We start from the raw sequence: 23787 nt of genomic DNA, 5'->3' as shown, positions 1-23787 counted from the left end.
TGGTACTGCTGCTCTAATTTCTCGGTTTAATCTGAAATTTTAAAAATTAAAGGATCTGGGAGGAATCTGACTTGGAGGAGGAATTGGAAATTAAACCATGTCTATGCAGATTTAGGCGGTAAGGAAAAGAAAAAGAGTGAATGTGAATTAAGTTGTCAAAGGTGTCCTGAAATAGAGAAATAGAATGAATTAGTCTATCACCCTTGGCTGTATAACCTTTCAGTCACAGCCTATACATGAATCAGTTCAGGGCATGCATTGTCTTTTGTTTTGTAATGGGGGAAAAAAAGAGTTTTGGAAGGAAAACAAAGAATTGTTTTAAGGAATTTTGGTAAGCTGATGTGGCTGAATTAAATAAGAAGCTGTAATGACATTGTCACTGTAGGTTGAATCTCTTATTTTTGCTGTAGCCCAGGTTTGAAGATGATACTTTTTGCTTGGCTTGTCTTTTGGCAGGAAAACTCAGGCACAGATTAGATGCCTGCGGTCTCTTCCTACAGGTAGTAACACTGAATTGATTTGAGCAATTCAGTTCTGTGAGTTCAAGCCTGTACCTGAGCATGGTTATCAAAGGTAGTGCTGTCATACCACCACTTCATCCCAGCTTACCCTGCATCAGGCAGGTAAGAGACTTTGAATAAGGGTCTTCCACATCCATCATGCTGTAGGGCATGAGACTTGGGAGAAATCTGTCTCTATGGAGACAGTAACACAACGACTAGAAATAATGGTTAAAGCTGGGAGCAAAAAGAATATTTTGATACTCTTGGTCAGTAAATTGAAAAGTCAGTGTCTACATATCAGTCACCATTTCACTGAAAACATCTGGCTTTGGTTAGCAATTGAATGACTGAGCAAATTGTTTGAATTAGGGTTTGGTTAAGACCACCTTTGGCTCTAAAAAAGGCTGTCCAGCAGATCTTTTATAGATATCGTAAGTTAATTTGTTAAGTACTGCTCTTGTCACAAAGAAAAATACTCTACAAAATCTCTTTTCATACAGAGGTCAGTTCATCATCCTGTGATGTCAGAGGAAGTCCAGAAGTCATATGTAAATCTGACAGTGCAGCACTTATGTTCTCTGTCTTGATGTCAGTAGATCCTCCTCAGCCAAGGCCAATTGTCAAAATGATCAGCTGGAGGAGGTGTTGGCTTTTTTAACAGATGAACTAAGATAAACACATTGCAAAATTACTGGATCATGAAGGTTGGATAGCAAAGATCTCAGCCACTACATCTATGGAATTGAAGGCCCAACTTAGGTTTTCTAGTGTGAGCATTCTTCTTGTCTCTTTCCAATTTTACTGTCACTATCGTCTTCCTCAGACGAGTCAAGAACAATCAAGTCAATCAGGGGTGGAGGATGGGGAAACAGAATATTGGTGGCAGCACAGCACTAAACAATTGACAGTGGAACTTGGAAATGATGAATACAGGAGCAATAGATAGCGGGGTGTTTCTTTACTGGCTCTTGCATACCTGTGTGCTCGAAGGGGTTCCTGTCATTTCGTTGTGCAGCAATGCTCCCCTGTCTTCCAACAGTCTTCCAGTCTGCTGCAAAATGGTGGGTGATGTTCTGTAAAACTGCCCTACAGGACCTTTAGGAACAACATGGTAAAGCCACTTGTGTGCCTCCCACTGGCATCCCAGACCATAGCTTCCTCCTGATGTGTGCGTTTACATTGTGTTTTTCAGACAGATGCCAAGTTACTTCACTTCCACTTTGCATTGATTGTCTCGGATCAAGGTTTGAACTAAAAGCTGTGGGGTAACGACAGCATGACGTTGATTTAGCCCAAGCTAAATAAAAGGCCAAACTTATTAGCTCCAGTATGTCCCTCTGTTGATGTGACTACATCATTTCTGCTTTAGTGCTTTTGTTTTTTGCCAGCTGGCCAGGAATATAAACAGAATATGCTCATGCCTGAATGGAAAGGAACATTGATGAGCTATAACAAGTTCGATGGGTGTTTGAGGGCAGACATTCCTTTTAGGAGCATGTGTCTCTTTCACCACAGTCTTCTCAGTTCTTAACATCTGATTTTTCTCACTAGTTATGAGAAATGACAGGCCAAGCTATGTCAATCTGTTGAAAAGAAAACCAATTCTGTGTGTGTGGATATATGTATTTGTATATTTATATATAGAAATCTTCCTCTTGTAAATGGTAAATGGTCAACAACTGTCTTTGACAAAGAATCTGAAAAATACTCAGTCCTCTTCACTCGGCAATACTTTACTGAAGATAAGACACACTTACATTGCAGAAGTACACAGACAACAGAAGTGTTTTAATTAGCTCAGTGTCAGCTGACCTCTGCACTGAAGCCCAGCAGAAGCAAGCATGTTTTCCTTACTGAGTTTAATTCTGGATGCATAGCCAAAGGCTACATTTAAGTTTTCTATGACCCCAGGAGAGCATTTTGTGGTCTGGAGTGCTGCTAGCTGAGGAAGGGAAAGCCTTGATTCCTCCCCATAAATCTTTGTTCTGATACTTTTTTACATATCTCACATTTCACCACGAGTTGAACTGCAGTCCTTTGACCATCACTTGAGTCAAGTGGTTATGTCAGTTTTCCACCCACCTTGTAGTTCACCAATTAATTCACATCTCTCTGATTTGGCTACAAGGATATTGTGAGAGACTTGGTTGAAAGCCTTGCTACAGTTACGTTAAACAACGTCTGCTGCTCTCCCCTTGTCTGCAGATCCAGAAATCATGTTAGTTGGGCACGATTTGCCTTTGGTAAAGCTATGCTGATGGCTCCCAGTCACCTTCTTGGCCTTCATGTGCTCAGGACTGCCTTCCAGAAGGATTTGCTCCATAACCTTCCTAGGGACTCAGGTTAGCCTTCCCAGTTGGTGATTTCACAGGTCCTTTTTCTTGCCCTCCTTGAATAGAGGTGTGACGTTTGCCTTGTCCAGTCACTGTGAATCTCCCTCAATAGCCAGGACCGTTTGAAGTGGATCAGACAGGGCCAGAGTACAAAATGTCACATACAATACCTAATATTGTATCCAAGACTCTTGCAATTGTATTAGAATCTCTTCTCCATTGTAACTTGGTTTTGATGTCTGGAGACAGTACAATGGATCTTTTCTGTTGTTTCTTTTATTTCCTAAATTAAATTCCAACTTAAAGCATAGGGTTTTTTCCTTGAATTGCCCTTTCTGTGCTACTGAATTAGGCTTGGAACCATTCTCTGGCTTTCTTCTTTCAAAAAACATGTTGTAAAACTTTTGGTTTAGAGGAAAGCTGCCTTTTCACCCAGGCATAAAACTGAATAGTATGTTTAATGCTTGGAATTTAACCTCTTAAAACTTGACAACTGGTAGGGTTGGATATCTGTGTGAGATTGTTCAATGATCTTAGGAAGTTTTACAAATGCAGGACTATCATACATGGATTAAGATCTAGAACAATTATTAGCAGGAAGATTACGGAGGAGCTAAAATAAGATGGTCAAAATCTAAGTATCAGATGCACAGTGTAGTGTGGCTCAGAGGATATTGGCAGTAAAATAATTTGCAAGGGTAAAAACTTCCTGAGATTACATAGGCAATGTTATCCAAAGCAAAGGCTGAAAGTGTGCTATAACTCAATTATGTATTTTTACTAGGACAACTGAATGGTAACTAGATTTCCAGGTAGTTTCCTACTGCCTTTCTACTATTAATGGATGTAAAAGTAAATAAACCATCAGCGTTTGATTCTCAAACTGTCAGATGAGCCTTTGGGGCAGCCAGAAAGGCTCTATTCGACTGGGGCTGGGTGGAGTGAAAAGCACCCTTAGGGGTGTGCAGTGCATAATGGAGTTGGTGGCACTGTCCTTCCCTGCAAAATGCCCTTTCTGACCTCAGAAAGCTCTTCTGTTACTTCTCAGAAGATACTTGCAGACACCTCTACCATCTAAAGCTGAAGCTGTTAGGCAGGTGAGATGTGGTGTGAAAGGCAGTATTCAGTACCTTGGTTTTGATCATGTGATCCAGAATTACAGTGGAACAACTTGATTAAAAGTGTATTTTCATTATTACTAATAGATCTGTATATTATTAAAGATGAAAGAACCGTAAGCGCTCATTAGCTTAATTGTTTATATTTTATTCCTTATAAGCTTCTCTTTGTTTGCTTTGTTTTCTCACATTTTCGTTTCTGAATAGGCAGGTTTATTGTATTTCTGAAGTCCTGCAGTATCTAGATATGCTGCAGAGAAACATATATTTTTACAGAGGAAGACTGTCTCTGCCAAAGAAACAGTTTTATTGTTGTGTGTTTTGGATATGATTACTTTAGATTAAATTCTTTAGCAAATTTTATTAGCTGTGATTCTCTAATTATCTGGCTTTACCCAAATATGCTGGTGTACAGGTTCTGCTTTTCTCTCTTATCTTGAATATGTAATTTGGAATACAAAATGTTATTTCCAGTTTTTTATTTAGAAGATATTTTTCTTATATAAAATTACATTTCCATGCACACATCTCTTATGTAAGAAAAGTATTAAATCATCCCATTAATTTGTAAAAAATGGTAATTTTTTTCAAGGGCCATTGTGTTTTCAGTGTGCTTAGAAGTAAATCTACAGTCTGGGAAGTTTTACATAACTTAAACCAGCCACGTTTGCTTTACACAATTGCTTCATTTATGCAGTTCATTAAAACTTGTTCAGTGCACAACTGCTGAATATAAATAATAACTGCAGCAGTAGTATTGATTACTTAGGTACCTGAGCTTGTGTCTACTGTTGGTTTAAAGCACTAAGAAACTTCTTTCCTGTTCTATCCGGAGAGGAAGGAGCTTTTTTTTCCCATCTTGTTTCCTGAGGATTGTTAATTCTGGATTCCTAAAACCATTAACTCCTTCTAGAGACTGAAACTCCTTGTCATTGCAGCGAACGTGTATGAACTAATGCAGTAATCGATGCTTGCACTACACTGCAGAGATTTGTTTTGATGACAAGAGCTCTCGTAGCCCTGTTTGGTGTCACCGGTGTTGAATGTTTGACGCTGCAGAATAATTTGGCTTAGAATCAGGACGCAAGGACCTTAGGGACTTCTCTTATATCGTCTCCTTCACACTGAAGTGGATTTTTGCTTGCATTACGGTTTTGCTACTGTTGCAGGCTGGAATTCAGCAACCTACTAGATGCCAGTTGTGCTCTTTTAACCATTCTCTTGCTGATGCTGCTATGTTTGCTGGGTTTCTTCAGTTTCTACTCCATACATTGCATTCAGGGACAGGTAAATAAGTGGCTATAGAGTGCTGATGTTTTAGATATGTTTTTGTATCTTATATTTTTTTAAATATATCTTTTTATAAACAGATTTCTTTAATGGTACAGTTTGAGTGGAGACACTGTGTCCTCTGAATGTAAAGTATTAATTGTAGCAAATATTCAGCTTAAGCAGAGAATAAGGAACCATTTTGCTTGTAAGTCTGTGTTTCAGTTATGTTTATACTTTGAAAGCTCATGTGTCAAATATAATTTGACATTAGTTATGTTATATGGCATGAGTTTTTAAACAAAAATCTGTAATTTGGAAGCACACATCAAAATGTAAATGTGTTTCTGAAAAGTAATAATAATATTTCAATTCCATTATGACTTTTGCATTTTGGAGAAATCATGGATAAAAAATTCATAAATTTACTTCAGGAAATAAATAATCATTCCTGTGTATTATTTCTCTTTGCTAGAAGACAATTGATGTGTCCTCAATCCCCTGAATTGCGCTATTGTTAATATCGTTAGCAAGTTCAGAATGAAATATGATTCTGTTACTTTTATTTTTGCATATTATTTTTGGGGAAAAAAATCATCAAACCCGTGTACATAGAACAAGTATGTTTGTTTAGCATAATATACAGTTATGGTTGTTATAATAACATATGGGTTATAATAAATGTACAGTTGTGCTTATTTTGAATGTTATCTCTGCATCATCATACTGATGCACGCACTTTCTGAATCAGGGAAGGACATCAGCCCTCTCCTTGGGGGGGGGGGGGGATAATATCTGTGTTTGGAATAAGGTCCTCAGCTAAATCGCTTAAAGGATCACAGGGGAAAGCAAGAGGAGGGATTGAAGATTGCAAGTTCCTTAGGGATTATGCAGTATGAGAATAACAGATATCTTTAAAATCTTATATCTAAGTAGATGATAACACTGTCTGTAAAAGTCTTTTTTGAAAAGTAGTCTCTTCACTAGAAGAATTAACCCTAAATATTGTGTGATAGAATAAGTCATGAAAGAGGTTTTATCCTCTCAAATATTACAGCTCTGTTAGTTAGCATATATTAAAAAATCCATGTGTGAAATTCATTTCTTTTAGCAGAGGTTAGAGGAGAGTTAAGAGTATACTGAGGGCAGAATCTGGAGAGATGCGTTGGAGAAAATGGGGTTGAGCAGCAATCAGAACAGAGATGGAACTGAAACAGCAGCAGGAATATCAGGAAAACAAGATGCTGCTAAGGTTGGGAAGAGACAATGGTCAGCCTTAGCTCTGCATGGAGTTTAAAGGATAAGACTGGAGAAAACCTTCGGTTAAGATCAAAGCCTTGCACTCTCTCTCACAGTTAATAAGTCAGTTGTTTATAGCTACATAAAGAAGGTAAACCCCTGTTTCTTCTTCAGGCTACTCACTGTGGTAGACAGCCTTAAACTGCCTTCCAGAGACCTCTTGCACATCCTGGAATAAGTAGATGAAGAAGGTGAAGTAGGGTGGGATTGAGAAGTATAGACCTATGACACCCTGCGTTGGCAGAGATTCAAGGCTGTGTTGTGGGCAGTGTCATACCGCAGCACGTCTCTAGCCTTTGGAATAGCATGGAATTGGGAGAATTAAAAGATATTTTAAAAATCACACTAGCCCCACATTCCCCAGTCCAGCTTTGGTCTCTCTTGAGAGCGTTTGACTTTTTTGTGTAACAGACTGTAGAGTTATAAAGGATTATTAAACCAGACCATCTCTATCTCTCTGGCCATTAAATTTAACTCATCTCTCCCCCATAACTACATGTCAGTTAAGCTAAATATTCCTCTCTGAAAATTAAACTGCGTGCTGCAAGGAGAGAACCTAAGAGACTGAGCTGTCATCAAGGTCACTGTTAGTCAGGGCGTTGGTTAGGTGCAAAGGTGCCCAGAAGACAAACCATGATACAGAGTAAAGCAAAACCAAAACCCACCACCAACAACAAAACTTTAAGTTCTCCACCAGTTTGACCTGTGGTGGTATTCGGTGGCAAGTAGTAGGCAAGGCACTTGAGCATGGCCTCTAGCCAACCCTGCTAACTCCTCAAGTGCAGGGTAATTACCAGGTGAACCAAGGTAATGATTTTCAGACAGCAGCCAGGTGTGTATGCTATCTTCTCCTGTTACCACTGTGATAGGTTATATCCACCTCATCATCTTCTGCACAGCTAGTCTTTAACTGATTGACTTTCTTTCCCTTTTTCTACACTTGTTTATCCTAGTCTGAGTGTGGAGCCATTTCCTTGTCCACTCTGAACTGGGTCCTCTTTTTTCCAGTTCATTTTTCGAGTTTGTCAGGATAGCTTTGAAGTCCAGTCCTGGTCGCCTGTAACTAGCCATTCCTTTCTCCTTGGTGTCAAGTCACCTACAAATCTAAGATGTTTCTGTTTTATTATCTAGAATGGTAATTTGAGTGTTGACTATTACTATATTCCAGACAAATGTGACAGACCCTGCTTAATGAATGCTTTGGGGTTTTTTGTTACCAATTTTAGCGGTTTAGAATATGCTTTTCCAAATAGCTTTTCACCTTATGCTAGTTTCATTTAGACGCTTTTTCTCATGTGACTCTAACATGGCATGCTCATAAACAAAACTCCTGCTTAACTGAAGATATTTGACATCTGCTCTTTGTTACATATCTTACTGCAGTGGTAGGAAGTGAAATTGGGTTAATTTATTATTGACACTTTGGGGCTTTTTTTGGTTTTGGTTTTTTTTGTTGTTTTTATTTTTTTAGATCTTTTCTCTTATTATGCTTTAGCATTTTTTCAGGAACTGATATTAAGCTGACTGGTCTGTAATTTCTAGCCTCTCTTCCCCTCCCCTCTCCTTTAAGACTATGTGCTGTGTTTGTCCTTTCCCAGTTTTGTGGAACTTCATCCATACTCCACTAATTCTCAGGAAATAATTGTTCCTGGCAATGAGGTAGCTTCAGACAGGTCTGTAAGTACTCTAGGATGAAGTGAATTAGCATAGTGTATACTATATATAAACAGTTTGACCTCTTCCTGCTTTGGCATAACATCTAATTTTTATGCTACAGACATTGTTAACTTGTTGCTATGAGTTTTACTGGAGTTTATTTTTAGGAGAACTTATTTTAAAAAAAACAAAACAACTTAGCTGTCTTGTTGTCATTTGCTGATAGAGCCAAATGGTAGCAGACTCTTTCCATGGTACTCTAGAATGACAAATACTTGGTACTAGATACTAAGCACTAGGGATGAAATATTTGCAGAATGATCTCAATTGTTTTTACATTTTGCTGTTTGCATTAAATGTTGTGTGTTTCTAATTTTGTCTTGTGTGCTTCCTGGTACACTATCACTGTAAGTTACTCACTCATAGCCAGCTTTCCATTGATTGTTCACCTTCTTCTAGAAAATGAAACATTAATGACTTAGCTGGTCAGTCTTTGACTTAATTTCTCCTTCCTCTGTGTTGGGCTGGTTCTGCTTCTGATGTTGGTATTATTTCTTCAAATGCTTCCATGATTGCTGGACTCCTTTTGCTTTTGTGGCTGCTTCCTTATTTTCGCTAAGGTTGGGGTGGTTTTGGTTTGTTTTGGTTTTTGGTGGTTGGGTGGTTTTTTTGGTTTTGTTTGTTTGTTTGGTTGGTTTTTTTGTAGAAAGGTTTTGAGTGTTTCTTCTGCTCAGCTTCCTTCCCTTTTTAAAGATCACAAAGTTGATTCACATTCTTAATTATTTCCTCCTTCTGGTGGGATGCAAAGCTCCACAGGTCCTTTGCTGATTGCTTTCCTAGTGTCAGTGATCTCTCACTGTGCGTTCCAAGGATTCTTCCTGCAGTATTCCCCTCTGAACTGGAGAAACAGAAGCCTTCAAAACCTCTCGTTATCTTCAAATGCAGCATAATGGAGGATTCTGATGAATGCTTATTCAAAAAAACCAAACACAACCAACCATCACCAGGCTCATCTTCCTGATTTGGTGCTCTGGAGTAGGTCCCCATCATGGTACTGCTGAAGTGCTTTTCTGTTTAATCACGATCCAGAGAATTTCATCTGCTGTATTTCCTTCCTGAAAGCTCTGTCCTGAAGCTCAGGATGACCAAGAGCCTTTTTTTCCCTCCTCAGACTTTTCCCTCCTCTTTTTCATTGTAACATTTGAGATGAATTATCTCCCCCAGTTTTCATGAAAATGAAATCATAACTTTGATTATGAAATATAATCTTCTTATTTCTCAAGGGACTTGTGCAGGTCTGCATGATTTGCTCTGTGTGTGTATGTTGGACATTTAACAGAAAAGTTCACTGTCTTTCTCCCTTCTGATTCCTGTGGTCCTGTGGATAACAAGGAGCCTTGCTCCCAGTTGCTGTTGTTTCTATCAACATGTTTATAAATACCATGTATTACCTTCTATATCTGAGCAGAAATGCCTTTCTTCTTTCCCCACAGTAGGAGGAAATCTGTGTTCAAATAAGCCTCTCTGGACATGGCCTGTTTTGGTCACCTTATTTGCAGTGGGTGCTAGCAGGGCACTGAGACCTCACTGGGCATTGTATCCGTGGGACTTCTAAGGCATGGGGTGCTGTTTCACAGCCTTACACTTTTTTCTGGTTTGCTTATCCTTGTTAAAATTCCTATGTATCTACTGGCAGGGTAGAAACACTGTGGGGTTTGAGGAGAATTTATTCTCAGCTTTGATTTTGAATTATAATTTGTTCATAAATCAGTCTTTAACAAATATTAAGATAAAAAATATTCAACTGAATCTTTTTTAAAAGTATCAGGGGAAAAATACCAAAGAGGCCAAAATGAGAATACTACCTTTTGCAATTAATACCTACTCAATTGGTTTTAAATGTCAAAAAAAACCCCAACAGACCCCACACCCCACCAAAAAACAACAAAAACAAAGCCAGTACACACAACAGCTGAAAGCTATTTTGTCTATGTGGGCTTTTTAAAATACCTTCTCCTACCTCTCCATAAAAGGCAATCAAACCAAACCAAAAAAACCCAACCAACCAACCGAACAAACCCACAGGAAAGAATTGTGTTAGGCTGAAGAACAGCATGGCATACTTGAAGTGCTCGGAATTCCTTCAGAACAGCAGAAAAGTTATTAAGAGCTGGTCAGGCTTTTAGTGTATGGGATAGCTATGTATCCATCTCTCCAAAATTATGACACCATGTGACTTTTTGAGACAACTTGCTATACGTTTTGTAAATTTCTTCATACACTGAACAAAAACACTATCAAGAGATCAGGCCAAAGATAAAATAGTGTTAATTATATGAAACAGGAACTCAGATAAAACTGTTAACACAAGTTAGTGTCAATACTGAATTGGAATTAAATAGCAATAATAAATTTATTCAAAGAAGCTCTGAATTTCAAAAAGGAGATCTCCATCTATCCATCCACCTGCAGAATTAGCTTCCACTCAAGAGAGTAATCCAAGTCAGCAAAATCAGTACTCAGAGCTAGCCCTGAGATAACAAATTTTTTCTTTAATCTTTAAATACCACAGTATCAAAAAACAATTAAAATGTTTGCCTGCTGATTTGAAGCTTTTAGTGCCGCTAACTGTTTTTTCTGGATCCTCAATAAAACATTTTTAAGAAAGCTTTCAAAGAAACTTTTCAAATGAATGAAAGCTCACACATCTTGCTTAGTATTTTACATCTCTCCATCTCTACAAGTTCTTTAGCACTTGAAATGCTTTCTGAAGAGCTTACAGAACATGCTTCTGAGGGCCATCCCTTTGCGAGTCATATAATTCCTGAACTTACATGCTTACAGTAAGACTTACACATCCTTAGAATAATATTTTAGGCAGTCTCTGACATAAAAATAAACATCTAGCTGTTGAAGAGTTCATCAACCCTTTCCACTCTCAGTGTTTGAGTAGAAGGAACGAAATAATGATGGTTCAGGGATTGTCAGGAGCGGACTCCCTAGAGATTCAGGAAACTTAGAACAGCTTCCTTGTTACATACCTTGTGTCCATATTAAAAGTGTCAGAAACATTCACAAATCCTCATTTTGTTACTTGACTGGATAGGTAGTGATTTTTGGCTTCAAGCTTCCATTGGCAAGGTTAGTAATCTTTGCTTTCAGTAATTTATAAAGCCTTCTAACAACCCTGAGATAATTCAGGTAGGAAGTCCGCCTTGTGAAACATACAAATGGGCCCAGTTGGTTTTGTTTTGGAAGGTCCCTTGCAAGTATACCTTTTGAGAAACCTTCTTGAGCCATCAATGAACACAAGTGTTATACTTTCTTATAAAAGAGTGTATGTGTAAACTGTACTCCTAATTAAAAAAAAAAAAAATCACAATCCATAAAATAAAAAAGTCTTTCCTAAATAAATATCTGGATAAGAAACTCATGTTATATTTTAAACAGTCCACAGAAAATTCACCTTGCACCCTGTTAAAAAGAATATATTGAAAGAATTTTTAGTAATCAGCCACTGACAAATCATCCCTTTGCAAAATGAAAAATAATTGTGAATTTCCAAACTCTTGTAAAGAAACAACTTTGCAATATTAACTAAGGGAAAAGTCAAACGGATCTTCCTTTTCACTAGATTTAGTTTAATATTAGTGTCCTTAACAATCAAAATAATATTTCCCGAGTTCACTACTTCCTTGCCTAATTATTTCTGGTTTTCTTGTTTGCAAGTATCAATCAACATTGAAACCTGTGCTGTGCTCACAATGTAACTACCACTTTAAAAAAGATTTTTAAACTAAGGGGTTTGTTTCAAAATAAAATGCCAAAGTGTTCATTTTGTGTGAGAGAGTATGAAATGTCCTTATCTTCTAAATCAAATCCAATGCAATTATATATTTTCTGTACAAAATAAAACCTAAACTTCACAGTCATGTGGTGCAGTCTTCCCACATACTGCATGAGCCAGCCTGTCCTTGAACTGCATAAATGGTAAAACACAGACCTTGTTCAGCAGGGATTTAAGTTCTTAACTGTAGGCATCTGAAGTGGGTTGATTTGAGAGCAAGGAGATAATGAGCATTTTTGTGAAGCTTTCTGTATAAATAAGCAATAGGTAGCTCTTGAATTCTCTGCTTGCCACTTAGATGTGAAGGCTGTCTGTCAAGCCAGGGTACTCATGTGTTTTTTCTTTATCTGGTTAGTTAGTAGCTTGACTAGAATGATTTAAAGATACATTGTTTATACACTGAATTATTTTTCTGACATGATAAAATGATTAGCATCTTTTTTTTTTTTTCTTGGGCGTAGAAGTACTTTCTTGCTTAACAATATGACCTATCACATCTGTAACAGCAGCCAGATGTTTTTGATGGCAATAACAGTATGCTGAAGACATTTACCAATAGCATGCAAAATGGTCTTCTAACTCATCAAAACTCAGGCTATGAAGGAGGAAGGCAATTGAGTTGATACATGGAGTTTCTTTTTTTTTTTTTGTAGCTTTTCTGTAGGTTGATATGTGGCTTGTATTGATTTTTACCTTGGGAAACAATTGATCATTTCTATGAGATGCTGATCAAGTTCCATGGGGACTGTGGAAGACATCATAACAGAGGATGTTTCGGATCTCTGATGAGCTTTATTGTCTGTTTAGTGCAGGCTGTATGACTCTAAAAATTAACAAGGGTAAATACATAAATGGCTGTTGCATGTGTTAATTAGTGAGATCTAGTCCGACTATATAGGAAGCTAGTTTATGCTGTAGTTTTTGATGCAGCCTCTGAAAATAATTGTCTAAGTTTCCTAGTTATGTGACAGAACTGCTTTATTAATTAGCAGCTACGTGTTAGGCTCAATTAAGTGCCTAACATGGGCTGACTGACATCGTTAGACTGTCTGCTTCTTGTCTTAAGTAACTGCTGCAAATCTAGTGCATCTGGATTTGAGCAAAACACCAGAAGCACGTTCTTTGCTGAATATCAGTAGTCTCCGAATAGTCTGGATGGATTTGGGGAAACATCTTGGGGTATTTTAACTCCGGTATTCAAGACTCTTTGGAAATCAGCATGACTGGTCATACATGATAACGGACTTTCTCATATTTTGTGCTTGTTGTGGTTTTCAAGAGAGACAAGGCTGTCATTTCCAGCACTTCTCAGCTTTGCAGGATCTCACTCGAAATCACAGTATCCCAGCATTAGCTTTTGGTATGGGTAGTGCTGCTGAAGATGAAGTATTTTAGAGAAATTTTTTTTTTTGGTGTTGTGAGTTTTGCTTTCCCTTCATTTTGAAGGCACGCATGTTGCGGATATAAAAACAACAGCAATTTATTAAGAGTTTTACTCCCTGTCTTGGAATTTGATTGAAGACTGCAAAAGACTTCTCACGGAAAAAAAACCTCAACACATTTGTGTCTTGTAAAGTAGATTTATGATTATATTCATCTGTGTCCGAAAGTAAAGTAATCAAGCAGCAGCATGTTAATAGGAAAAATATTTCATTGCTGGAAGGATACAACTTTTGAATTATTCCCTCAGGAAAGAAGGTTCTATAAATAATATACTTCACTCCATTGGTCTTAAGTAAATCATGTATCATAACTGCAAATGCATTTTTAATAATATGTTTTAAGTTGAAATACACTTTTGTGTGTTTTAGAACATCAGTTCTAAACATATCAGTAATGTACAAAAATAATGGTACAGGATATGTATATTTTCATAGGGGCTTATTATTTTTAAGTTTTTCATGTTTTTAAATTTAAAGCATTGTTTAAAAAGTGTTTAAAAACAGTTTAAGCCTGTAAATCAATTATTTGCTCCTTAGAAAAGTAGGTTTTGCCTCTCCACAATGTCTTAAATTTGTCTTATTTTACTAGTTATTTTTAGTAACTTTTACCAGTGGAGAGAGTACTCCGTGTATAGTGTTTTTTGTTTTGAGTTTTGGTGGGGGTTTTTTTGACAAAGTCTGAAACTCTGAAACTGTGGTCTTAGATGGTAAGTTTTCTCATGTTACTTACCTGTTCCTGGTTCTCTGTAATACTAGTTCAGTGAAATTATTTTGTGTAATTAAACAAATAGCCAGTTCTAGGGTATAGCAGTGCAAGAATGGCATAAATAAGTATTAAGTAAAGATGCAGCAATGACATAGCATGATCAAGGAGAAATTATTGTTAAAATATAGCTGTAAAAGAGTACTGAACTGCAGATGTCAAGATGCTAGTGTCAGTGTTGCTGGCATAAAATATGTTTTAAGCTCATTTGGGGATTTTGTTCCTTTATGTTTTAATTTGGGTGTTCTACTCTATGAGTGTTTATAAATGTAGATTAACTGACGTTTTCCATTGTAAAACCCTTTTTACAGTTGTAGATTCAACCAAAAGTTTGCATGCTAATGGTCTATTTCATACTGAATTTTTAATAGGAATGAAAAATGAAGTCATTTTTCAAGAATGTGGACTCTCTTCTCCCCAATTCATGCATTTTTGCAGCTTTAAAAATGTTCACCAAATTGTAGACCTATCACTTTCAGTCAAGGTTTTTGATTTGATGGCTGCCTTTATGCCTTCCCAGCGTATCACCTGTGCTCCAGCTCAGTAGAGCCGCGTTAGCCGTGCGATTCCTGCTCTCACCTTCTGAGAGCAGAGGGCAAAAGGACCATGGCCGTGGCCGGCCGCGGTGGATGTAGCTGATGGCTTGGAATTTACCAAAGCGCAGAACAGACAAGAGGGGTGAAAGGGACAGAAAGCTAAAGGTGCGGGGAGGAGCGGATAGCGAGGATGGAGCTTAGTACTGAGGGGTGTGAGGGGAAGGAGGGATTAAAATACACAATCTAAAGAAAGGACACCAAAGCCAGAAGCAGAAGGAGACAGAAGATAGATGATTACAACAAAATGGACGGGGAAGAAAGGCAGCGAAGGGTAGGTAGTTGGTGAGGATGGGAAAATTAGCAGGTTAGCCAAGCAGAAGACGTATGAGAGGATCTGGTTACAGCAGGAACTTGGTGGGGAAGGACGCTAGGTGCATGAATCAAGTGGTCATGGATATGCAATAACCAGGAGGAAGAGCAGCAGGGTAACTGGGACCCAGAAGCTGAAGCTGGGTGTCCTGGTTTCAGCTGGGATGTAGTTAACTGTCTTCCTAGTAGCTGGTACAGTGCTGTGTTTTGAGTTCAGTATGTGAAGAATGTTGATAACACTGATGTTTGCAGTTGTTGCTCAGTAGTGTTTAGACTATAGTCAAGGATTTTTCAGCTTCTCATGCCCAGCCAGGGCACCTGACCCAAACTGGCCAACAGTGTATTCCATACCATGGGACGTCCCATCTAGTTTAGGAACTGGGAAGTGGGGGGGCAGGGAATCGCCCCTCGGGGACTGGCTGGGTGTCGGTCGGCAGGTGGTGAGCAATTGCCCTGCGCATCGTTTGTGCATTTCAATCCTTTTATTACTACTGTTGTCATTTTATTAGTGTTATCATTATCATTATTAGTTTCTTCTTTTCTGTTCTATTAAACCGTTCTTATCTCAACCCAGGAGTTTTACTTCTTTTCCCGATTTTCTCCCCCATCCCACTGGATGGGGGGGGAGTGAGTGAGTGGCTTAGTTGCTGGCTGGGGTTAAACCACGACACTGGGGAAGGAAGAAAGGGGAAAAGACCAGGGAGCAATGGAGACAAGAGCAGAAATGTTTTTGAGCACTTGGACACACACATCTGCGTGCCGGAGCTGGCATTTATTCCTGCCTGAACATTTCTCTATTGCTGAGCAAATAGCTGTGAAACATGGAGGCAAAGTGTGTTGTATTTTGCCTGTGGCAGGCCAGCTCACGCAAGAGAGAGTTGCTTTTTGGTGCTATTGTTGAGTCCATTACTGAAAATGGGAGAGCTCTGCACCACAGGTCCCAGCTTACTGCCAGCACTTGGGGTGGCAGTCTGGTTCGTGGATTTGTTGTTGTTCTTGTTGCCATTTTGAAGTCTATAAAGGTGCAAGGAACATTGCTAAAAATAAAACTGAAAGATCTTTAATGTGAAGTTAAGCTCTCCAAAATTGCAGAACTTCAGTAGCTAATGCAACCGCAAACTGCCTCATGTGGTTATGCGTATGATCATTAGCTGTTTAAAAATAAGCTTGTGCACATGATCATGTAGATGGTAAACAATTAAAGATTTTACGGATTATAAAGAGTGATACAACTTGTATTTCATAATCAGCATCTAAAGATTTGTCAAAAAAGAGTAAAAAATAATAAACTCTTCATATAAATGTGTTTTTTTTTTCTTGCTAGACGCATGCTTTGTTTGGGGTCCTGTTGTGGATGCCTGTGTGCTAGTAAGAGTATTGATTTAACAGTAGTATTATAGAGATGTGTTTTATAAGATAAGACAGTGAAGATGTATTGCCTAAAGTGTACATAATAAATAAAATATGTTTTCTGAAGACATAGAGCATATCAAGAGTGCAGAGGGTATTGTCAATCAGTATCTGACTTTAATGATAAAGTAGGATTTTTACCCACTGGTTTTTAAATGATCCGTAAAGAGTTTGTAGGGATGTTCCTAGGAAAGCGTATGAAGAGTTGTTCTGTAATGAAAACTAATGCTGGGACATAATAATTTAAAGACTTAGGGGAAAAAAAAATTACTTGTGAATTCAAAAAGCAGTATTATCAAACTGTTCCACTAACATGTTTCAAATGACCAAGGTTCTCTGCCAAAGTGAGGGTGAAAAATGCCTGAAGTGCAGGTATGGATATAAACCTCAGTGAGAGGTGTCTGTATTTCCTTCAGGGTCTAAAACTAACCTCTGAAGTGATAGTTTAGATTTTGGTTTGGCGGGGGGTTTTTTTGTTTGTGTGTTTAAAGGGATTGTAAGGTAAACGGCAGAATCATCTACTTTTTCTCAGATAAAATTCAAAAATATCTGTTGGTTATTTCAGATCAAGCTTTTACATACTACTGCTATTGCAAGAGACAACAAGAGTTGTCGTTCTCATTTCTAAGGACACTATTGCATTTTTGTTAATGCGCTGTGGCAATGCCCAAAGGGATGAAATAACACCAAGGTTCAGAGCTCACAGTTATATTCTGTTTAAAACTAGTGCTAGCACTGAAATCCTTCAGAATTGTTCCTGCTGTATCAGTCTCACATTTAGCCTTCTGTTGGATCTATTCTAGCCTGCATCATTCTCCTATGTCCTTCCCAGTATCACCTGCACCCTTCTTCTTTGTAAAGAAAATTGTGCTCTGAATTGCACTCCCTGATATTCTTCCTCTTGCAATTCCTGCCTCGTCCTTTTCTTCCTTGGAGTGCACAGTTCCATCAGTCCTCCATCACAGACAACTGCCAGTGAAGTTGGTAGTTTTTTTGCTACCGACTCCAGCCTTCTACAGCTGTAATATATTCAGTCAAACTGTTGGTTTCCATAGCTTTCCATAAATTCGTATATACTCTCTGTGGTGTTACGCTCTGCTGCCTTTTCTTCTTGGCTCATGGCTTCCAGACCACTGTAATTCATGGGTTTATTCTTGACGTACATAGGATATAAGTTTGTCCCAATCAAAATGAAAGATTGCAACCTCGTATCTGCTGTTGGTACTATTTGCTCTATTTGTGTGGCTGTTTTCTTTGGTGCTCTCTTACCCTTAACCAGCTCCTGTGCCTCTCCATCTGTACAGTACCCGTTGTCACAGTACTGATCAACTACTTTGCAGATTTCTGAGTGTGGTTGACTGTTCTGTCCTTAACTATAGCTAAGTGCCTATTTTGTGGAGTATTCTCTCTTGTGTCATCGTTAGCTGTAGTCCTGTGTGTTTGTTATGGAGGTAGGGGGAGGAGGAGGGCTGCGAACGAGATGCGTTGGGGTCCGTTCTTGGAAGGTGAATGGGCAAAGTAAAAACCAGCTGGAGTGCACAAGCAATTCTGAGGTGCAATTCGTGAAAAAGCAGAGGTCCAAATAAATGCATTATTATGTGTTTTTTGTTTTTATGTTATTAGGCCATATTGTTTTCAAATTGATATAAGTTAATTTGAATCATAATGCAGGTTTTGTATTTGCTTCATCAAACTATTGCACATTAAAATTAATGTATGCAGAAGTAATCATTCATACATATTTCTCTGTTTGAGAGATTACACATTCCTTTCTACTCATATTCTTCCAGGTGACTTGGATTATTACTGGCTGGATCCTGCCACGTGGCACAGCAGGGAGACATCCCCTATTAGTTCGGTAAGAAATAGGAAAAAAGAGGTTCATAAGTATGAATTAAAATGTTTGCTGATTATTTCAGTTCAGCATAGATATTTTGTTGTAAAAAATTATTCTATACAAATTACATGAAAATTTGGTTTAGTGGATCATGGAAATTGAAATCAGAAAGAAATTTTCATTAAAATGTACACTGGTAAAATTGCCTGAATTTTAACTTGAATTTAATTCTTTTATAGACATGACACTAGATTTCACTACGCACCACAAAAGCAGCTGTGAGTGTGATGCTGCTCTGGGAAAGATTAGTGACTTTTTCTAATGACTTGGACTGGGAAAGGATCATTTGGATTTTTATTATGTAGTGAACCCATGTAGTAGAGCTGTATAACATGTATATTATTCTAAAGAAGAGAATTTATGAATGTGCTTTGCAGGGTCATGGAATTTAAAAGTAAATGTTTAATATTATTACCTAAGGTAATAAATGTTTATTTTGTTTTAAATGTTTCAAATGTTTAAACGTATTGAATTTTGAATTGTATTATAATTCTACCTGCAGACTTAGTGCTGATATTTTTTTTACAGTGGACATAAATATTTAATGAAGCCAGAGTCCAACAGATATAATAATAGAAGCTTGAGTGCAATATGTAACACATCTGAAGGATGTTTGTGTCTACTGTGACATAATGATCCAGAGATTTTATTGGTTTATAAATGTGCATCTAAATACAGGAAGATGGTTGCACTTCTTGAATTCCACTGCTTGTTTTTTTAACAGCATCCTGTAACGTGGCAGCCTTCTAAAGAGGGAGATCGCTTAATTGGGCGTGTTATTCTTAACAAGAGAACAACCATGCCAAAAGAATCAGGTGCATTACTGGGGCTAAAAGTAAGTATTACATGGTTTATGTGGTAAATGAAAGAAACTTCCACTGACCTTAGACCTAGAGGTCCAACACATTAAATCAGAGGACTCTCCAATTATATGGTCATTTGACAAAAATGTATTCCTCATTTTTATTAAGTTTTGAAAGTTATACAGAAAAATTATGAATGTAAATGTATTTAATCATGCTGTGCAGTCTTCCACTCATGCATGGCAAAGGAGCTGAACCGTTCTGTTTAATAAGTGTCCGTTCATTTAGCTTCTTGTCTGCAAGACATATACTGCACGTTGCAATGCACTAGTGGAGTCCTCCCTTTTCTAGCTCTACTGTTTGCATTTCAGTCAAGTAATTCATCTCATAATCCACATGCATAAATGTCATCCGGATGCAAATGTTTATAAGGTCAGTGTTTAAAATCCACACAGCCATTCGGAACAGAAATTTTGTAGAATGAAACTAAACATTTACACAAAAATTTGCAAAAAAACCCCTTAAAGCCTAGTAGAGATTATACGAAATGTAATTCCAGTTAAACTGGTGCCTCAAAAATTAAGACATTGGCAACACTGTCCAGTTGATTTAAATCCCTAAATAAGTAATTTGTAGCGGACTTTCAGGTTCATGTCCCTATGTTGCCGGAATGCTTAAAAGAGAGAGAGTGCTCTTTCTGAAGCTGGTGGGGAGTACAGTGTGCTAGTTCAAGAATTTCTCTCTCAAGGTATATTTTTAACTATATGGAGCTCCAAAGATGACTGAGAGAATTTAATTTGGGTGTCTTCCTGTCCCCACTGAGTGCAGCAGAAACGGTGCAAAATATGAAATATTCCCATCCACTTAGGACTGAGTCTACTTCAAAGGGCACTGACACTGAACCGCTCCTTGCGTTTAGTTTTCTGATAGTTCAATCCCTCACATGTGATGGAGATGTGGGTTGTCAGTTCTGCTCATCATGGTGGGAATTAAATCAGGAAAGAACCTTGTGAACTTGATAATGGCATGTCCTGAGTAAGGGCCATTTATCCACCTTGAAATGAGATAGCGTGGCGTGGGAGTACAGAAGATGAGAACAGCTTCACTCTACTAGATGTCTAGCAGCCTGTAGCACAAGGCTGATTTTTGCTGAAAGCAAGCAAATTTTTTAATATGTGAGAAAAAAGGTTGGTCCTAGTAGGAAATGTAGATTGGAGAGCTTCTTTTTGATTTTTCGTGTTTCAATGTTGTATGATATGAGCTAAGGCCCCCACTGGCAAATTTGACTTATTATCTTGTGACAACCTTGTTGGCAGGTAGGCTCCTCGATTTTCATGGAGATGTATCTATATTAAAGCTCCTACCAGTTATTGTGATTGCAACATAGGGAAATAATACCTAATGAACTAGCGTTCCGCTGTTCCCTTTTATTATAAAACTTCTCCCAGGATATTCCTGACAAAAAAACCCAACCTGGCTGGAGAGAGTAAGGAAGCTAAAGAGAATAGCAAGTCAGCAAGATTACATTTTCTTGGTTAATATTTTATTAAAAATCTTATCTCTTGAGGGCACCTTTTGTTCTGATTTTCCTGATCTCTGTATCATGCAGTCATCTTCAAAAATAGCTCTGTTCAGTTCTGTTACCAAAAGCCAGAAGCTGCTCTTCTGTCCTGTCATGTGCTTGGATGAGGGGGACTGGGGTTTAGCAATAGCAATGTTCTTCTGAACTGTTTGCCCATCTTCCATAGTAGTGTATTTGCTAAGTTTTTAATTGTTGTACCAATTGCATTTTGGGATTTTCATACATTTGATTTGATGTGTACTTGCAATTTAAACGTAAGCATGTGACAGACATCTATTTGCAAAAGGTACATTTTCTTTGTTATTTATTAAGAAACGTTCTTTCTGCAACAAATTTAGATACTTAGCAAACTGCATAAGATTGATTACTCGAACACATCAAAAGGAATATCAATTTTATACATTCTGTGTCAGCTGTACTTCTTTTCAAGTAGATCTGGCCTTTTTGTATCTTTACCTTTGTCCTTAAGCCTCTGTAAAGCCCAAATTGACAATAGATTTGCTTATGCATATGTTAGGTTTAATTTTAAAAATAATGTGAAAACTGATATGTCCATATATTTATGCCTGATATGATGTCTGGTTTGTGGCTTGTAAACTCACAAATTTATGATTAACCAGGTTGTTGGAGGAAAAATGACAGAATTAGGACGACTCGGTGCCTTCATTACCAAAGTGAAGAAAGGTAGCTTGGCTGATGTGGTGGGGCATCTCAGAGCAGGTAAATCAATTAGTTGCATATAAAATATATTGCCTTCTAATTTCGGCTTTTTGTAATGCGGCTGTTAATTTATATTAACATTGGTTGTGTGATATGCTAATATTTTTTAAATACAGGATGATACCGTAATGTTGTTATGGAATGCCACAGCTGCCTACATTTCTAATTTATTATTAACTCCAGTTGCTTGGATGTATGAGCAAAATACAAGACACTCCTCATCAGTGCTGGTGTCAGGACTGAGTGTCACGGGTAACTTTTTGCTTGCTAGCTCAGGAGCTGCTTGTTACACTCTACAGAAGCAATGCAAATGTTTTTTTAAAACTGTTTCATTGTGGCAAACAAAGCTCACTGCAGTTACTTTACTTGCTCTATACTGTCACCTGAAGGATGATGCACTGTGTACACAATGGTCTTTATTAGTGCTTCTTTCAATGTGAATTGTTACAAATAAAAATGGAAAACAACTCAAGAAAATGGTCTTAAAATATTTCATTTATATAAGATGTATATATTGCACTTAAAAATAAGTGTCTGTGCTGTTGGCATATTTCAAGCTTCTAAATGAAGCGAGAACTATGCACAACAGTTGGTTTTCAAAGTTACTTCTTAGCGGTTTATATTTTTACCGTGGCTCTAAGCAACTACTTTCCAAGTGTTGTCCTGGCAAACCAAAGTCTATGCAATGCCTTCTTAGGAATCCAGAAGCTGCGATGACAACTTGTATGATTTTAGGATAATTGCTTGAAGAAAATAGTAATACAGAAGTAGAAAAGATGAGTCTCTAAAAATACCCTACTTCGTTTTGGCATTTGTTAATATTTTTTTTACCAAGTCAATATACATCGGATTGATAGCACCACTTATTATAGTTGTTTATAGATTTTAATTGCAGATTATAAGTATAGAAAATAAGTTTCTTTCTGCTAATCTTGAACTATTTGGGCTGAAATATTACATTTCTAATGTTTGGTCTAGGTTGTGTTTTAAGTCAAAGCTATTTTTATTTTGTAAAAATATTTTTAGCCAAAATAATTTCACAGGAAAAAAAAGACATTGTTTTGTGCATATTTTCAATGAATGAAAGTCTATTCATCCTTATTGTATGGCAGTAAAACACAAAAAAAGGCCTGAATGAGTCCTTGCCATTAGGAAAACATGCTTTTTCGTCTTTATGAAAAACCTCCAAAATTTAGCTAGTTGGTAAATCTTTGAGTAATTGTACAAACCTCATAAATTTTAACAAAGGCAAATAGGAAGTCCTGCATCAGGAACAGAATAACCCAGTGCAACAGTAAACACTAGGAGCCAATCAGCTAGAAAGCAGCTTGGCAGAAAAGTGTCTGGAGGTGCTGGAGGACAAGAAGATGAACGTGAGTCAGCAAAGCGCCTTGCAGCAAACACCAGTCATGTACAGGGCTGTATTAGGAGGACTGTTGCCAGCAGGTTGAGAGAGGTGGTTGTTGCTCTCTGTTGGGTGCTTATGGGGCTGTATCTGGAGTACTGTGTCCAGTTTGGGTTCCTCTAGTACAAAAGAGATACTGTCAAACTGGACCAGGTTGGGCAGAGGGACAGAAAGTTGATTACGGGTCTGGAGCATATCATGTATGAGAAGCTGAGAGAAGTGGGTTTGCTCAGGCTGGCAAAGAAAAGACTATAGGAGGGTCTAATTCTTGTTTTTACCTGTCTAATGGGAGGCTGTAGAGAACCCAGAGCTGGACTGTTCTCAGAAGTGCACACTGATCACCAAAGAAGCAATGTGCACAAGCTGGAATGAGTGAGATCCTGTTTGTGAAAATCTTTTTTTTGTATCTAGAGAGGATAGTTGAGGCTTAGAACAGGTTACCCAGAAGAGATGTTGCATATTCTTCCTTTGAGATACCCAAATCTCATCTGGTGAAATCTCTGAGCAACCTGGTCTATCCTTTGATGTTGGCCCTACTTTGAGTAGAGGTTGGAACTAGCTGACCCCCAGAGGTATCTCCCAATCTGAATTACTCTTTTAGAAATCAATATAAAAGCTATCAGAGATTTGCAGCGTAAGTCTGAAAACTTTCCATCTCTGCTGAACATGCATCAGTAAGTGGGGGCAGAATGCAAGATGCATTAATATTCCTTTCTAGAGGCATCTTAGATACCCTGGGATATATGCCCCACCAGCAGAAGTGGCTCCATAAGGGTGTAGGTGTCCTGTAGGTTCCACCAGCCAGCTTTGTGCAGATATCTTGGCTATCCTAAAC

At 37.9% G+C, this 23787-nt stretch overlaps 1 protein-coding gene across 3 annotated transcripts in view; it reads left to right on the top strand.

Moving 5' to 3' along the window:
- The window catches only part of RIMS1 (regulating synaptic membrane exocytosis 1), a 336006-nt gene that overhangs the window by 167604 nt on the left and 144615 nt on the right, over nucleotides 1-23787 (top strand). For all 3 annotated transcript variants that reach the window (XM_010565784.1, XM_010565783.1, XM_010565782.1), the window contains 3 exons: nucleotides 18336-18403; nucleotides 19167-19277; nucleotides 21448-21547. In XM_010565784.1, the coding sequence (XP_010564086.1) occupies nucleotides 18336-18403; nucleotides 19167-19277; nucleotides 21448-21547 (279 nt within the window). The remainder of the gene's footprint in view (nucleotides 1-18335; nucleotides 18404-19166; nucleotides 19278-21447; nucleotides 21548-23787) is intronic.

Source organism: Haliaeetus leucocephalus, unplaced genomic scaffold (assembly GCF_000737465.1).
Source record: "Haliaeetus leucocephalus isolate CR32 unplaced genomic scaffold, Haliaeetus_leucocephalus-4.0 Scaffold195, whole genome shotgun sequence".
Lineage (NCBI taxonomy): Eukaryota > Metazoa > Chordata > Aves > Accipitriformes > Accipitridae > Haliaeetus > Haliaeetus leucocephalus.
Note: the sequence above shows the minus strand (reverse complement) of the source record. Positions and strands in the feature narration are given on the sequence as shown.